General features: G+C 39.0%; 1 protein-coding gene across 1 annotated transcript in view; it reads right to left on the minus strand.

Annotated features, from left to right (window-relative positions):
• Positions 1–16931, minus strand: part of si:ch211-239f4.1 (EVI5-like protein) — a 64617-nt gene that overhangs the window by 20506 nt on the left and 27180 nt on the right. The window contains exons 6-19 of the mRNA XM_021308403.2: positions 16698–16823; positions 16410–16553; positions 16217–16306; positions 14605–14702; positions 12012–12072; positions 11863–11916; positions 11407–11439; positions 9881–10021; positions 6478–6594; positions 5346–5486; positions 5055–5228; positions 4518–4664; positions 2984–3079; positions 2763–2858 (exon numbers count right to left, since the gene is read on the minus strand). Of these exons, the coding sequence (XP_021164078.2) occupies positions 2763–2858; positions 2984–3079; positions 4518–4664; positions 5055–5228; positions 5346–5486; positions 6478–6594; positions 9881–10021; positions 11407–11439; positions 11863–11916; positions 12012–12072; positions 14605–14702; positions 16217–16306; positions 16410–16553; positions 16698–16823 (1518 nt within the window). The remainder of the gene's footprint in view (positions 1–2762; positions 2859–2983; positions 3080–4517; positions 4665–5054; positions 5229–5345; positions 5487–6477; positions 6595–9880; positions 10022–11406; positions 11440–11862; positions 11917–12011; positions 12073–14604; positions 14703–16216; positions 16307–16409; positions 16554–16697; positions 16824–16931) is intronic.

The raw sequence follows: 16931 nt of genomic DNA on the forward strand, positions 1-16931 counted from the left end.
AGATGAGTTTGCGTGTGTCGAGGTGGAAGTGGTGCCTTGATGTGAGGCTGTGTGCAGATGATGAGATTGTTCAGAGGGGGTTAGCAAAGCTGCAGGCTTTTTTTTGCATGCAAGTCTGTATGGGCAAAATGCGCTCCACCAGATATTTGAAAGCCAGCTTATTCGCTCAACTCTCGCTCTAAATCACAGCACGCTTTTAAAATACAAGCAAAACATCAGCTGCAGTTCCCATTCCCATCTAATGTTAACGCGGTGTATGTATTTATGACAAATTGTGACCCTAACCAAATCTTCAAGGGAAATTCTTTGAAATAGTAAACAGACATGAACTTAGTCAGAGTTGTGTTTTGGGGCTTAGTAATTTATGAAAACTACAAAATGGTCAAACAAAAAACATTTTATTTGACAGTTTAAACTTTTGCATGGTATAAAAATGTTACCTTATTGTGCTTATAAAAATCCTATAAATCTTATAAAAAAACTAAATCTATTTTTCTGATTTTGCTGGTCTAATGATTAGATTAGATCCTAAATATGTGTTATTTGTTGAATTCTACTACTGAATATTTGAATTACATTCAGGACTATTTAAAGTCATGGGAAAAAAGAAAGACTTTAAGCTTTAGAGTTTTAATGAGGCAATGATCTAGTCTTTACCGGATTCTTTTTTTTTTCTAATCTAATGAGTACAAAGCCACAGACCACAGACTGAAGCATGTCAGTCCTAATTAAACAAACATAAAGCTACTGTGCAAAGGCCCTAGCCCTAAGCAACAACGCTCAACATCAGTATGCAAGTTAAACTGTAGGCACAGGCAAAGGAACACTGACCCTAAGCATATCCCGAAATAGGTTAAACAGTAAAAAAGTCAATTTTTTTTGTTATGCATGGAGTTTAATCCCATAGAGAATTTGTGGGAAGAGCTGAAAAGATGTGTGCATCTGGAAAATCCTTTGTGGACACTGTGAGTTCTTTGTGATGCCAACAGTGAAGCTTCCTGATAGAAACAATATATCGAGCAGCAGCTTCTCTTGCTTCAGTACAAATCTGTTGAAAGTGCTGCCATGAATGAAAAGTTGAGGCAAAGTATCCAGATGGAGCAACATGTTTAAAGGCAAATATGATTGGAAAGTTTCTGAAAAATTCCTCATGCCAGTTGCAGGGGATGTTTCTCTTTCCTTTACGTGGGGACTGAAGGTAAGCAACTAAGATTGCTTACCTTGGTTTACCAGCTATTAAATTCACACAAAAATGTCTGATAAAGTGAGACAGTAACACTTTGGAAAAAAGAGAGAGATGAAAAAGTGAGGACTTTAGTTAGCAATGTATAATGAAAAAAAAAGAATAATTTAAACATGTGAATAAGAAGAATTTTCTATTCTTTATCTCACATCAAGTCTAAACTCAAAACATATCTGTTCACTGTAATTGCCTGTTCATTGAAATGTTTTATTGTGTGATGTTTTTGTCATGATGCATTGTTGATATATTTTTAAATGTGTCCTTGGGTGCTTTGAAAGGTGCTTTCACATTAAATGTATTATTATTATTATTATTATTGGTGTTATTATTATTACAATTATTATTATTATTATTATTATTATCATCATTATTATTATTATTATTATTATTATTATTACTTGTGTCGTTATTATTATTGTTATTATTATTATAATTATGATTATTATTATTGTTGTTGTTGTTGTTATTATTGGTATTGGCACCTCAAGGTCTATTGGAGCAGATGTATTTGCGTGGCCGGCATCTTGGAAGGGTCCCTCATCTGCCCCACTCTTTTACTTGTATCTTTGACACCATGTGAGAAGTTTATGTTAGCTTCTGCTTATTTTATTAGCCTTTTATTGTGTGGCTGCTAATGCATTTCAATTATATCTCATTTCTGTATTTTATTTTAGTTTTTCTTCCTATAGCATTTTAATATTTTAAATGTTTCTATGTCATTTGGTATAGCATTTTGGTCCCTTTGGTCATTTAAAGTGCTTTCTAAATAAAATTGGATTGGATACTTAACTTCCTGTATTTTACTCGATTTTCACATAGTTTGGTTTGTTACAAACAGCAGATATGTGGTTGTGATACAGGATGCTGTCATATTGAGAATATGCGTTCTGATGCTGAAATACCCTTTTTTATCCTATTTAACAAAAACAGATATATGGCATATTCATGTATAAATAAATATGTGTTTTCACTTTGTTTCATACTTTGTTTTAAGCTCTTTAACAAACACAGACATGTGGTATATGGCATATTCTATACACACCGACAATCATCTTTTTAAAGTTTTTGCGTGCTGTGCATGCACTGTAGTTTTTAAGGTCTGTAAAAGTAATCTTTAAAGTTTCCAGGTCATTCCAGTCTTATACTACCCTGCTTGCCTACTTACCGTTTTGCACAGCTCCTTTTGTGTGCTGTCACTCTGTAAGTACTTAATTTTGCAATGTGGTGCAGCCTTAGCTTTTGAACATCAGAGATAACAAAAAACAGCATGAAATGATGGCTCTCAAATCTGAACTGGGTTTCTTTTATGTGCTCACCAAGTAAAAGCACATATTTAGGTAAGACATATTTGAAACAAAAAAACGTGAAGCTAATTTTTGGCTTTTTCAAATTTCAAAACCATATTTGAATATTCTATGGAAGAAGTTAAAAAAACGCACAAGAAGCAAACGTTTGTAATACAGCTTTACAAATCTTACAAATAACACCCTGGACAGATGCGTGAAATAAGGTGTCTGACCTCGTTCTTGAGCTCAGCAATCTGGTCCCGGAGCTGGCTGATGTACTGCCTTGAGTCTGAGTGGTTCAGCTGGCCCTTGATCAGCCCTTCTTCTTTCTACAAGAGCATTCATATATCTGAGTTTAGGTGATGATCTCTGTTACTGGGAAATACACTGTAGATGCAAATGCAATTGGATTACTTTTAGATATCTATATATGCACACACACACACACACACACCTGTATCTCCAGTTCAGCAATCCTCTGTCTGAGTTCGGCCATGACAGCCATGCTGTCTGCCTCCCTCAGTCGCACTGCCATCACCTCCTCTTTACTCTACAAAGAAAAACAGGGAAAGCAACATCTCAGTCAACAACAGACGTTTTCATATTACAGTCCTAGGCCCCTAAACAGGGAAGTAAGTAGAGCAACTGCTCCTTTATTTCATAGGAGGAGTTCAAACTTTAGGTTTTGGTAGCTCTTTTTTTCACTCACATTGGTAGTCTGACATGTTTAAAGTCTTTGTTAAGACTTTATATATTTGTTTTGAATTTGCAAACTAAAAATAAATACTGGAAAGAATTGCTCAATTTTAGTCCCACTCTTCTTCACCTCTACATGAGTTCCATCCATCTCACCCTGTGCGCCACCGGCTGATTTGGAAATAAGTTGCTTTATCTCAATGTGATCTGTCCAATCAGGTGACCATGGGTGGGTAAAGTAAAGAAATCTGGATCTGAGCTGGCCTTTTAAATGTTAAAACAGTGCTGCGTCGCTGTCACTCACCTTAAAACAGGTAGAATGCAGCACAAGACTAATAAATCGGTTAATTAAATAAGCATATATATGACTGTCAACAAATTTGATAAAACTATCAGAAATCATTCTCTGGATTTCCAAAGTTTACGCTCCTCTCCCCCTAAGCTACTGACAAATCAGTAAAACAGCGGATTGGGGTGTTGGGTACATCCCACCCCCCTACATGCGCACACTTTGTTCCCCCATGTCATAACAGACGCTCCAGTGTTTAGTTTCTATAGCCGTTTCTCAAGTCACAAGAACGAGAGAATGGACTCGTGTTCTCGTCAAGTCCGTTCTTGGCCAAGTACTGACTTGGGGAGAAGGGGAGCATGCAGAACGTATCTCTGTGTATTGGAACAGAAGCGTACGCGTATACTCGTGACATCACCGCATAAACAGCTCGTCTGGACCTGCATTTCACCTCTTGTTATTAATAGTCTTTAGAGGATAATAAATGATTACTTATATTGATCATAAAATTATATAATTGTATGAATAATGTATTTATTGTTGAATGTGAGAAGTAATATTTTGTGTTAAATAAAATATAATTTAAGTTCTTTAGCCTTTTTAACAAACAAAACTGTTTATACACTACACCATATTTTATTGAAAACATCTTTAAAACAATAATATTTTTAATATCTAAAAAAGCCTAAATAAATCTATAAAAAAATTGCAGAATTGTGCTGCGGCCACAGTGCATTCTGGGAAAGCGGTTAGTCTGAAGAACGCACAAGTCTGCTCTGATGCATGCTCCATAAAGAGGGTGGGGCGAGAACAACATCCGGGGATCTAGTCCGTTCTCGGTCTGGTGTTCTTGGCAATCAGAACAGGGCTGAGGCTGACGACGTGTCACGAGAACACGAGAACGCTCAAGTACGCATATTGAGAAACGGCCTATGTTTCTAGTTGTTTAGGTTTTCATCCAGGATTCACACTTTCATTGCTTTACAGATCTCTGCATCCACACCTTGCAGTCCGACTCGGCCTGCTTCCTTTTCATCTCATTGAGCTGGGCCTGCAGAGCTTTGTTCTGATTGGCCAACATCTGGAGTCGATCTTGTAGGGCGGAGCGTTCCTGCTCATGGCGACCAATCAGTTTACTGTGGATCTGGTTCTAAGTGGGAGGGAGGTTAAACAGGAACACAGGGAACATAAGGTTTGTTTGTAATGAAAAAGGGAACAAAACATGAAAAACATCATTGTCCCAATTCAAGCTTCCATCATGATTTTAAATTTTTTCTGAATTTGATCCAATTTCTGAAGCACTTCTTTTTCAGAAGCCGTCCATCTACTGCACCGTTTCTTAGGTCTGCTGCCTCCTTTGTGCATTGAAAGACCTTTAGAAATCTTGGAAAACTTTGCCTCCAGATCACTTCAAAAGATTACAATAAGTCTGAATTCTATTTAGAAAAAGATAAACTCATACAGAGTACTCTGTGCTTTATTTAGTGCTGCAGCACACTATACCACAATTCCAGCTTTATCTACTGTGTAGGTATCTGACCTGGCTCTCCAGCTGCAGGGCTTTGAGCTTGACCTCTCGGAGCTCAGCCTGGGCCTGTGCCTCCCTCAATCTGACCGTCATCAGTTTGTCCTGCAATTCGTTCATGGCGTTCTTCTTCGGGGATTCCTTCCAGTGGCCTCCGCCGCCAGTGCTGCTGCCACGCGACATGTGATGCTGCGGAGACAGAGAGGGAATAATTCCAATCTGGCTGTTGTAACAGAGAGCGAGCAGATGAATATGCCTAGACACGGCGGTGATACAGAGACTTTTTTGGCTGTCTGCGTCTTATACCTGCCAGCGCTGGTTGAGATCAGTGACGGCATCCTGCATCTCTCTAAACGATCGCAGCGTCTCCAGCTCCCTCAGCTTCATCTGCTTCACCTCTTCCTGCAGGGCGGCCATGTTGTTCTCATCAGGCAGGGAGCTGCTCCTCTGAATGACAAAATATTTTGTGTGCACAGGTTAAAAAGGTCGACAAGGGTGTCTACAGACATGGCAGTTGATATGTGAAGGGCATAAATATGACAATACTTTCCAAAAGTAATCATATACCTTAACATTTTTCACATTTTCTCATGGTGAAGCCTCAAAACTGGACCTATTTCACTGGGCATTTAGGATGTGCAAATTACTCTGAAAACTACACTACTACTCCCTACAGTTATACATGGTTGTGGCAGCATCATGCAATGGGGATGCTTTTCCTCTGCAGGGAAGCTGGCCAGAGTTCATATAAAGATGGATGGAGCTAAACACAGAGCCACCCTGGAAGAAATGCATTAAATGTACGGCGTATGCCCATTACACTTGAATCCATTTTCCATTCTACATAATTATCCTCAACTCTGTGCTGATTTATCGCATAAGAAATATTTTGTAGTTGGACTTTGAAACATCAAACAGTGTGAAACAGCTAATACTGACTGGCATCAGGATATAAACAAAGGATTTTCTTTTCAGTTTCTTTTCATTTAGAAAGGAATCTTACAGCAGCCAAACATATTTGGATCGTATTGGCAGGCTTTTCCATACTACAGGTAAGGATGATGACAGCCTTAATGCCCTTTCACATGAATGTAATTAAAGTGTCGCAGTCCAGTCAAACAAGTCTAGTCTGGTTTAAAGTGTTAGAGGGCAGCATCATCAAACATCAACAGCATTTTTTTTCAAGCGGCTAGTGTGGTCACACAGCAGGGATTTACAGAAGTAAACTGCAACATAAGCAAAGTATCCTTTTCTAGCTTAAACTCTTCTATTACAGTTAAATAACTCACACTAAAATAACATTTGTTATCCTGTCGGCATGAAATCTAAAATCCATAGCCTGAAAACTTGGTTTGTCAGTCTCACACGCTTTTGTTCCAGATTCAGTGGTAAATCTTAGTTCTCTTTAAACCTGCGAGATGAACGCGTGTTAGCTCACCTTCTCCAGATCGAGCACCTTGTCTTGCATTTCCTTCAGCGCTCCGAGCAGTTCGGCCTCGCGCAGTCGGGACTGCTCCAGCTGCGTCTGCAGATTGTTCACAAACTGCTCTGTGTACTGCAAAACACAAATCATCCCGTTACACACACATATCGTGCAGCAGTGGCTGATGTCAGTTTGATGTCATTCATTGATCAGCTTTCAGCTTTTGCAGCGGGACCTGTGTGTTTTATTAAAAAACGGGGGTTTATATGTTATATTTTGGTGTGCAGGACAGATGCATTTCTAGGCTCATGTCAGGGTCAGCAGTTCAGTTCTGTAAGTTTACCACAGGAGCGGTAAACGTGGGTTTGAGTTCTCTCATGTCTCTTTTGGTTTCTTTCTCCTGAGAAAAGAAGAAGCACCCACTATTACACCTTCTCTTCTCTTCTCTTAAATCCTTTTTCTCAGAAAACTGAAAGATTATCCTCAAGATGCAACTGAGAAGGAAAATTAGCAATAAGAGAATTCAAAACAAAGAAGTATCTAATATTTTAATGTCTAACAAATAAAGTGAGGGCATGCACAGAAACGAGGTGAGTACAATAGTGAAGCTATTTTTCTGTAAATGTACCACGTCTGCCAATAAACACACACACATGCGCAAAAATATCTACTTGTACTTTTGCCCAGTGACAACCCCCGGGAGTGACGTCAGCAAAGTGAAAGCCACTGCAGATTTTTAAGAGACCACATCAAGGTCAAACTACAAAGTGGAGGGTACGAGAACAGCAGAAAAACAGCAAACGGAGCGGAAAGATACCTATGGGGTAAAATACAAAAGCATTAAATCGGGCAAGTACATAGCGTGAGTAGAAGATTCTCGATTTGTCATTCTGGGCTTTTCAGTCATGGTTATCAAAGTCGGCTGAAAGTGTGAGGAGGTGTGTGAACCCTGGGGGGGCGGAGGGTGCCAGCAATATGAGCTGGAATCAAAATCACCAGTCATAATGACGTCATTAAGAGTAAAATCACTGTATTTATGTCCTTTTTAAAGCTAATGACGCAGCCTGTTACCTCTATGAAACAACCACAGAGGCATCCATTCTACAAACCACCAGCTGCTTTCTGTTTCCACCATCTTCTCACATAAAAGAGCAAGTTTCAAAGGTGGCTGGGAAATCTTCAACTGAAATTTGGTGGTTACCAACAAGGAGACAAGGCTTTGTTAACTTTTAATAATTAATTAGAAATATTTTGTGCCGGAGTGATGATCCAAAATGCTGCAACAAGATTTCTGATGAAAATCAACAAGAGGGATCCTATTTCTTCAACTTTGGCTTCCCTTTATTGGCTTCCTGTTAAATCAAGAATAGAATTTAAAATTCTCCTTCTCTATAATAATAATAATAATAATAATAATAACAATCAAGCTCCATCATATATCAGAGCTCTGATTACCCCGTATGTTCCTAACAGAGCACTTCGCTCTCAGACTGCAGGTCTGCTGGTGGTTCCTAGAATCTCTAAAAGTAGAATGGGAGGCAGATCCTTTAGCTATCAGGCTCCTCTCCTGTGGAATGCTGCTATAGGCCTAGACTGCTGGAGGACATCAGGGTCTATTTTCTCACTCTGCTGAGTTCTCCAACTGTCCTCCAATTTGCCTTGTTTGCTGTCATTTGAACTTCAAGCGAGTTTTCCTCTCCACTGTCGCTTCATGCATGCTCAGTATGAGGGATCGCTGCAAAGCCATCAACAATACAGACAACTGTCTCTGTGGCTCTGAGCTCTTTCAGGAGGAGTGAAAGATGCTCGTCAAGACTTGATGCGATCTATTGGGTTTTGATTAGATAGGGAACTTTTTGACCAATCTGTATGATTTAATTATTTTGTTTAGGAGAGATAAAGCAACCAGTACAAAAAGGCTACAGCTCCATTACCAATAAGCAAATGTCTTTTGTCTTTAATGGTAGAACTTTTGTAAATTGCATATGTCAAATCTATTAAATCCCACTTTAGCCAGAAGAGAGAGGCACCGTAGCTAGGAGGGAAAAAAGAAAATCAGAAGATGAGACAACTTTCTAACAATTAAAATGCTAGAGCAATGGAGGCTGAAGGACATAAAAGAAGAAGCAAAATAAGCTATGACTGAACACTGGTGAGAACTTGGGATACATGTTTCCTTCTATGCGTGCTGCATACCCTGCTCAGACCTCTGATTTCCGACAGAAACTACCTTTGGAGGTGAAGTCTTGTTTCTGTAATTTTACTGTGATTTAACAAAAATTGTTTGAGTGAATTTCCATTATTCTGTTGCTTAGAATACTTTAGCACATTCTTTGGAAAACAGAACTTGTTTGTTTGCCTCTTACTAGAACAGTAAGGTTAGAAATTAACTAAAAAGACTTGCAAAAGTAAATTGCATCCAGCAATAATTCAGGCAGGAGGGGTTCTGTCTTTGGGTTTCATCAATCTCCAAACAGTCAGCACAGGACGTGTAACACTGGTTTCGTTGTCTCTGCAATACCACAGATACTATGGAGAGAAATTTGTTCCAAGAGTATTAGAAGCAAAGAACACGTTTCAAAACTGGAACTTTAAAAAAACTTCTCAATCAAAAAAAAGAAAAAAAAAAGGTTTTGAGAGTAATTTACAATGTGTATGCAGAAGTTTATCATGCATTTCTGCTGTTTGGTATTTTTTTTCAGACTATTTCTTCAGATAATTTTATTTTTTTCGGTGTTTCAAGAGCTGTATTGTTTTCAAATTGTTTTTTACAGATTACCCTCTCTACACTTCTGAGGTACAGTGCTTTCTCTGAAGGATGGAGCGGTCGGTGTAGAAATGCTCAAAGACCAATAGAAATGTTGTTGCTAACGTTCACGCAGACCAATAGAAATGCATCTTCACTCCATCCTCCAGAGGAAGCCCCACCCCCAGAAGTGTAGAGAATGTCATTTGTAACAAGCAATCTGAAAATAATGCAATTCGTAAAACTCTGTCTCCCAAATAAAATGTGAAAAAAATACATAAAATAAATAAATAAATAAAGTACCAACATGCAAAAATGTTGGTTCAGCTTTTGCGTACACATTTGTAACTTACTCACAAAACCTGATTGAAATGTTTTTTAAAATTCCATGTTTTGAAGCATGTTCTTTCCTTGCAATAATATTGGAACAATAATCTCTCCATAGGATATGAGCAAACCTGGCTGTACCTTGGCAAGCATGTGTCATCAGTCATGTGCAGACAAACATTAATATAAATGCGTTTGTGTAAAAGGAACGCAGTAAAAACTGAATTGAAGGATGGTGTTTAATTCAAAAGATTTTCCCAGCATTGAAAATAATAACGTAAATAAAAACGTTATTTTTCTTTTTGAAATGGTTGAAACTGTGTTTACACTCATACACTCATTTACCCTCTGCTGCTGCAGCTCCCTGATGGTTTCCTGGGCTTTCTCGAGGCTCTCGCTGGCCGTGTTGCACTGCTGCCTCACCACAGCCAGCTCCCGTTTGATAACGTAGTTCTCCTCTGCTTCCTGTGCTCGAGTCACCTGACCCTGTATTAGCACGCCAGAGACAAGGGTCAAGACCAACCGTGGAGTTTTGATTATAACATGCAAGCAAACTAAGGATGAAGGATATGTTACGATTACAAAAGGGAATAAAGAAAAGTGAACATTAAGGGAAACACTGCAATGTGTTTATACAACAGATGTTTTAGCCCTTAAAAGTGCTCTTTTAGAAGAGACGCTTATTATATGTTTGAAGCTAGGGAAAGCAATCTCACTCTCAAATCTGTAGGTCAAGCATCAAACTACAGAGCATACCTTGTTGGTTTACGTTGCTTAAAGCTTAAGGCCAAACAGCATGCCTGGGACTTAAAGGTGCATAGCATGTTTTAAGAAGCGTGTAAAGTACTGACAAAGTGATAACAATGCCTATAAGGACAAAATCTATGGTCTCTAGCCCTCTGTTGGCCACCCACAGCGCCGCTGGCTATTATAATACATATTGAAGCAAGGTCTAATTTTTTGGCAAATAAGAAAAAGATTTTATCCTCCACGATCGGTTTTTCCCGTTTTTTTACATTACAGCCACAAACATCAGTATATTTTCTTGGGATTTTATGCCACAGATCAAAGAGTAACTGTAAAATGGAAGGAAAATGGTACATGGTTTTCAAATAGCAGGACATTATTGGGTTTTCTTAGGTTTTCACCAACCTAAGCTGTGAGTCTCTGAAGCCCTCTCAGGTTAGAATGTTTTTTTTGACTCTCTGATTAATGCTCTCCTTGCCCAGCCTTTCATTTTCAGAGGCCAACTTTCTCCCTGACCGGTATGCTGTGTTTCTTGATCTTCGTGAGGCTGTTTGTTCACTAATGTTCTTTAGCAAATATCTGGATTTAGGCTAAACTTACATTATACAGAAGTGAACTTAATTTATTAGTCAGATGACTTCTGACAGCAGTTGATTTAACTGGATTTTATTTAGCGGCCTTGGATTAAAAGAGACTGAATTCATAGGAACACCACAAACTAATTTTGTTTTTAAATATGTTTGTACACCGTCTACTGATTCCCTTCTATTTCACAGTAATGTGGTCCTCCACATAGAATCCCAATAAAATACATCTAAATTTGTACTAAAAAGTTTGAGGCAAATGCATACTTTGCACTGTATCAGTAATGAAGATGTGTGAATTTAACGCTGACATGCCTCATGCAGGGATTATATAAACGTATCATTCCATCATGGCTGAAGACTGCATGCAATCACTGATCAGACAATCTTGCGGGCTAAAAAGTTACACGGCGTATCATTTTTCCTCATGCATTTTGGTCAGGTCAATGGAAGAAATGGTGCAGAGAAGCTGAGAGGACAGGTGTGAGTGAGGCAGAAGTTAGCAAGAGGTCTGTGGCAAAGTGGTGCACAGTACTCTACCTGTATCAGCCTGTCTGCCAGAGCGGCACTCTCCTACAGCGAAACCAAGGAGAGGAACAAGAGGATGAAAAAAAAGTGATGAAGATGGTGAAAGAAAAAAAAACAGTGGGAAACCAGGGAAGATAAACCACAAAAAAGGAAACAAATGTAGAGAAGTAAAGAGAGAAGTGAAGAAATGTTTATGAGCAAGAGAAGCAGCAGCATTAAGGTCATTTTAGGAAAATGTCTTTTACAGAAGATGAGAAGATCAAAACCTGAGGTCTTCAATGGCTGAGTGCTAAACAATCACACACAAGGACAAGCACCTCAGTGGAAGAAAACCAAACACAAAAAGTTTGGGTTCAAACCAGCAGGATTACGATGTCTAACTCCCAGACTGGCCCAATGTGGCTGTTCAGCTTCAGCCGTGCTGCCGATTTAAATCAACATACTGAAGGCAGGAAACTGTTCTCTTACCTTCTCCAGTGTTTCAATCCTCTGCTTCAGCAGCCTGTTTTCTGTGCGTAATCTCTGAGCAAATGAAAATAAAGCCGCGTTATTACACTGTTTTCAAATATGTTAGATTTTAATCGATTACTAAGGATAAACATATGAATTACACAAACCTTAATCTCGATCTGCTCCTCCATTTCTTTATTCTTAATTGTGGTGTATTCTTTCTCAAGTCTGGAAATAAAAGGAAAAGGAAAGTAGGCCAAAAATGATTTTTTATATTTTCAAAAAAAAAAATTTTTTTTAATGAAGTTTCCATATAGGTTATAAGGAATTAAAAGAAAACATGAAACGTAGGAGACTGACTTTCCCAATTTAATGCAGCACTTAAAACCAAAACAAGTACACACTTCATTTCTGCCAGTGGATGTGTGCGTGCTTCTGTGGAAAAGCCTCAGGGCCTGATCTTCAAAGATTCCAAATAAGGAGCGCTAAATTGCATGGACAGAAAAAAAAAAGCAATAGGTGGTGCAACAGGTGGCCGTGTTGGACGTGATCTTCAAAGATTGCGTCCACAGAAGTGCAAAATAGATTTGGTTTGCTCCATTTAAATGAATAAACTGCATGTACTAATGGGAGTTGCTGTAAAAGAAAGAGGAAGACCAAATCCTTCACATAATCTCTCCAGACACCCAGGACACACACAAAAAAAATATATTTAATGATATTTTTTCAAAAGAGGACTTTTTTTTAGAACTCTTTCTTAGAGACAAAATTAATTATTATTAAGAAAGAAAGAAAGAAAGAAAAAAAAACATTTTGTTAGCAGAAGTTTTGCAAAACTAATTAGAAAATATTACAGTTTACAGATCAGATTTATTCCTGTTTATCTTTATTCTACTGGTTCGCGTATCAGTGACAGTGGTCATGTGAATACGACAGCTAAGCAGAGCTTATCCAGCACGGTTGACTGAAACCTCCCTCCAGTTTTGGGGGATAATAATAATAATAATAATAATAATAATAATAATAATAATAATAATAATAATAATAATAATAATAAGTATTTAAAAGAAAATAATAACATGATAGGCACCAACAACCCCCCCCCCCCAACCATGCAAGGTTAAGCAGGTAGAGAAAATGATTGAATGGATGAAATAACATCCTAACAATTATGAATATTATCTACAGTGCTCTTTAAGTGTCTTAAAGTGCAATATACAAAAGTAAAAAAAATAAAGAGATAAAAACTGACAAAAGTTACTAAAGAATACATGTCAATCATAAAACTTGGAAAAGTTGACTCTGTCAGCTGTCAGCTCCTTTTGACCACCTTCTGAGTCCGGGAAGGAGCCGTATGGTCAGCTTGTGGCTAAATATTACAAACTGAGGTAACACCAAAATATGCAAGCCTGCATGGATAACCTGGTATATATAATGGATGGATAGGTTACAGAGCCCGTACTGGAACAATGAGGTTATGGATAATTTGTGGACATGGTTTTCTATAATGACCACATGACCCCGATTAACAGGGACGGTCCCTGTTTTGGACAATCTGTTCCCGTTCAAAATGCACCCAGATTTGTCTGCAATTTCACCCTTTTATGAATGAGAACATGGCCTGAAGTTGTGCAACGACAGCTGTAATAGCAGCTTGTCGTGCTGCTGTCAGTGAAAGACAGACAGAGACCTTCCCTCCTCTCCAGTCACTGCAGTCCAGCATGGTAAAAATGTTTGTCCCAGGATTTAACCGTCTTTACAGCCCGTTGGTTGTTCTCAGGTGGTGGGTAATATTCAGTTTTGTTTGTTTACAAGTAGTGTTGCACCGATACAGATACCGCACTAAAATATTGGTATCGGTATCGGCGAGTACCAACAAATAGGTCACAGATACCATTTTGATGTTTGTATGTCACTTGAACGCAGCCTTCTCTCTCCCGACACTCACTAGTTCTACTGGATTCACTTTGTATTAGTCTTTTTCCTGCTTTAATAAGGTAGCAGCTTGACAAAGCCATGATAGCAATTATTTTACATCCAAGTAGTATGCTGTTCTTCATATATACACACACACATAAATGTCAAAGTAATGGTATCAGTATGGTATCGGTATCGGCCGATACTGCACAGCCAGGTATCGGGTATCGGTATCAGGGCCAAAAAATGGCATCGGTGAAACACTATTTACAAGCATGCCATTTACAGGCATGGTATTTTTTGCCTTGGTTTAATTGCATGATGATTAATATTCCCTACCCCGAACCCCCGCGCGGTCCTGCAGTCGCTGCATTAATCTCTCCAAGGCTTACGTACCTTTCCCCACTAATATTATTCTAATGTTGTCATCTCTGAAAGTCCAAATATGTTCACATGCAGACAGACTCTCTCCTTCATCTATCATTATACCAGTGCCTCCTTTCTGGCCACACAGACTGCAGGCATTTTTGCGTGCCAGTTTGAGCTTGACTTTTAAACGTACTAAATATTTTTTAAATTTGCTTACCCCCCTCCCATAGATTTGCACAGTTTGGTCATTAGCATGTGATCTGCATATTCATGAAGGCGCACCTGCAAAACGTTTGCACCCGCTGTTCTGCTCATTTCATACACACAAATTGCTTTTTCCTGGTATGTAGATCAGCTACGTACACACTATGTTTTAATATGTGCAACCCTTTTGAAGATCAGGCCCTTAGTGTTACATAAAGCCCATTCAGCCTGCGGTGCTCGCAGTGGAAGCTTAGTAATGAGCGGTCTTACTTCTTCATCCTCTTGGGGTTGTATTTGACCTGGTAGGCCCTGAGGATCAGTTTGTCAGGGCAGCTGTCAAACTGGTGTGGGATCACCTTCTGGAAATGCTGAGAGGAAAACACAAAACAAAGATGCTCATTAATATCTCACATCTTGTCCAATGGCAGCTGGAGATAGGCACCAGCAACAAGAGGGTGTATATAATAGATGGATGGATCTTCAAAGCATGCAGTTAAAGTCACTATAGAAAGGTGTGCCCTAATTGAGAATATTGTCACTTATCTCGCAATATTGAAATGCCAGTTTTTTCTCCTTGGTGTAAAGCTTGTCTTGCAAAACGACTTCTTTCTAGTTATGAAGTCATCTCATGAGGTGAGTGTAAGCTGTTACTATTGGCCCATAGTATGAAGGTGAGGTGTCTGGCTGATGATGCACGCTTACTAAAGCTTCATAGAAGCCTCTACCATTTTTCAAAAGTCTGTTTCCGCATTAGAGGTTTACAGTAGAAGAGAAACAGAGATAGACAGAGTATGAACGATTTGTAAGCACTACAAGAATGCCACCGCGGCCTTAACCACTAATCCACATGAACTTAGGTTCTGCTTCGGAGGATCCTATTGGTACTAAACTCAAGGGCGGTTTTAACGATTTTAAAAAGTCTTTGCTGCATTTGACGAGTAGTAGTAGTCTGAATCTGAAATAGACTCATCAACCCTGAACTGGATAGAGATTATTTGATACACAGTTATACATTTTTGTAACATTTATTCTATTTGTGAAACCAAAAAAAGTACCATTGAGAGTCGTTTTTGGCACTGATCCTACATCAGCAGCTGACAGGCATAAAAACTGAAACATATGGACGGGTGAAAAGTGGACAGAAATAGTCTACACTAACTGTGGATTCTCTGAATTAGACTCAGTTAAATGGGGAGTTTTACTCTATTTGTCAAAACAAAAACAAAAAAGAGGATTTCTAATTTCCCCAAATATATTAGAAAAGACTCCTTTGGTAAACTCAGTATTTTTGTATAATCTCATGTTGTGAGCTCAGGGTTTTCTTGTCTATCGTTTATGCACACAGAAATAAATAGATGAAATGTGCTTATTTCATGATGAATTAAAAGATAATAAAACAGAAGAAATATAAGTAGAGAAGTATCTAAAGGCTGTCAGACGTTCTAACAGCTGACAGGTATAGATTTTACTGCTTTCCACAAGTTTTGTCTGCAAATAAAGATCCTTTGTATACTCATTTCACTTGTCTGATCAGATTTTCGAAGGCAACAAGTGTTTCTTTCCTTTTGCATCGCTAGCTAAACAACTGCTGCCTCCTGATGATAGCAGATGTATTGAACAGGCAGAATGTGGTTTTAGACCACAAACTCAAACTGTAGAGTAAAAATAAAACACCCTGTCTGTTTCATTTTCTATGCAACACTGATAAAAAGGCCTGCTGAACGACTTAAATTGTAAAAAGTTGCCTTTGATCGAATGAGATCTTAACTGTGCTGTTCAGGAAGCTTGCGTGCGGAGGGGAAATTGGGACATGGAGCTCGTGGCTGAATCTGTACCTGAAACCATTTAGTGCAGAAAGTGGCACACAGCTGCCGACGCTTACCTGTGACATTCCCTCCATATCGAGCTGAATGAGGTCAGTTTGGTTGTACTGCAGGATGGCCAGACCCACACGGAAGATAATCTCTAGGCCCTGGGAACAGTTTGTGCATTTTAATGTATGTTTGCGCTTTGTATTGTGGACACACGCTGAGAAAAAGATTCCGTGGCTGACACATCCACAGAACGTTTCCTACCTCATACATGAATATATCAAAGATGCGCGTGGCGACGGGTAGAGGAAGGAAGGTGAGGAATAGGGTGAGGAACCAGGAGGAGGCGTACATGGACGTGTGGAAACTCTGGGAGCGGAAATGGACGTTCAGCTCTGGAAGCTGCTCCTGCAGTGACAAAGGCCATCAAATAAGAAACACAATCAAACCTCGTAAGAGGAAGTGAGTTTTGGAAAACAAAATCAATGTTCTGATGCCCCCTTGTGGTAAGTTAAGATAGCGCAACTGCCTAAAGACTTGCTCTCTTTTTACCTGAAGCAGATATTCAAACTGGTAGATGCAGAGGCCAAGCTCTGCCATGCTGGGTTTGAACAGTTCTCTCAGGCGGTACTCCTGCATCAGACGCACAAAAACACAAAACGCCTCTTCCTCTGGCATCTGGGAGGAGGACAAAGAGAGAGCAGGTTACCTGTTTGGTAGCAAGTTAGACATGGCTTTTTATAATGAGTATATGTCGGATATTTCATGCCTTGTAAAGTTTCACGT

The sequence above is a fragment of the Fundulus heteroclitus genome, chromosome 5 (genome assembly GCF_011125445.2).
Source record: "Fundulus heteroclitus isolate FHET01 chromosome 5, MU-UCD_Fhet_4.1, whole genome shotgun sequence".
Classification (NCBI taxonomy): Eukaryota; Metazoa; Chordata; class Actinopteri; order Cyprinodontiformes; family Fundulidae; genus Fundulus; species Fundulus heteroclitus.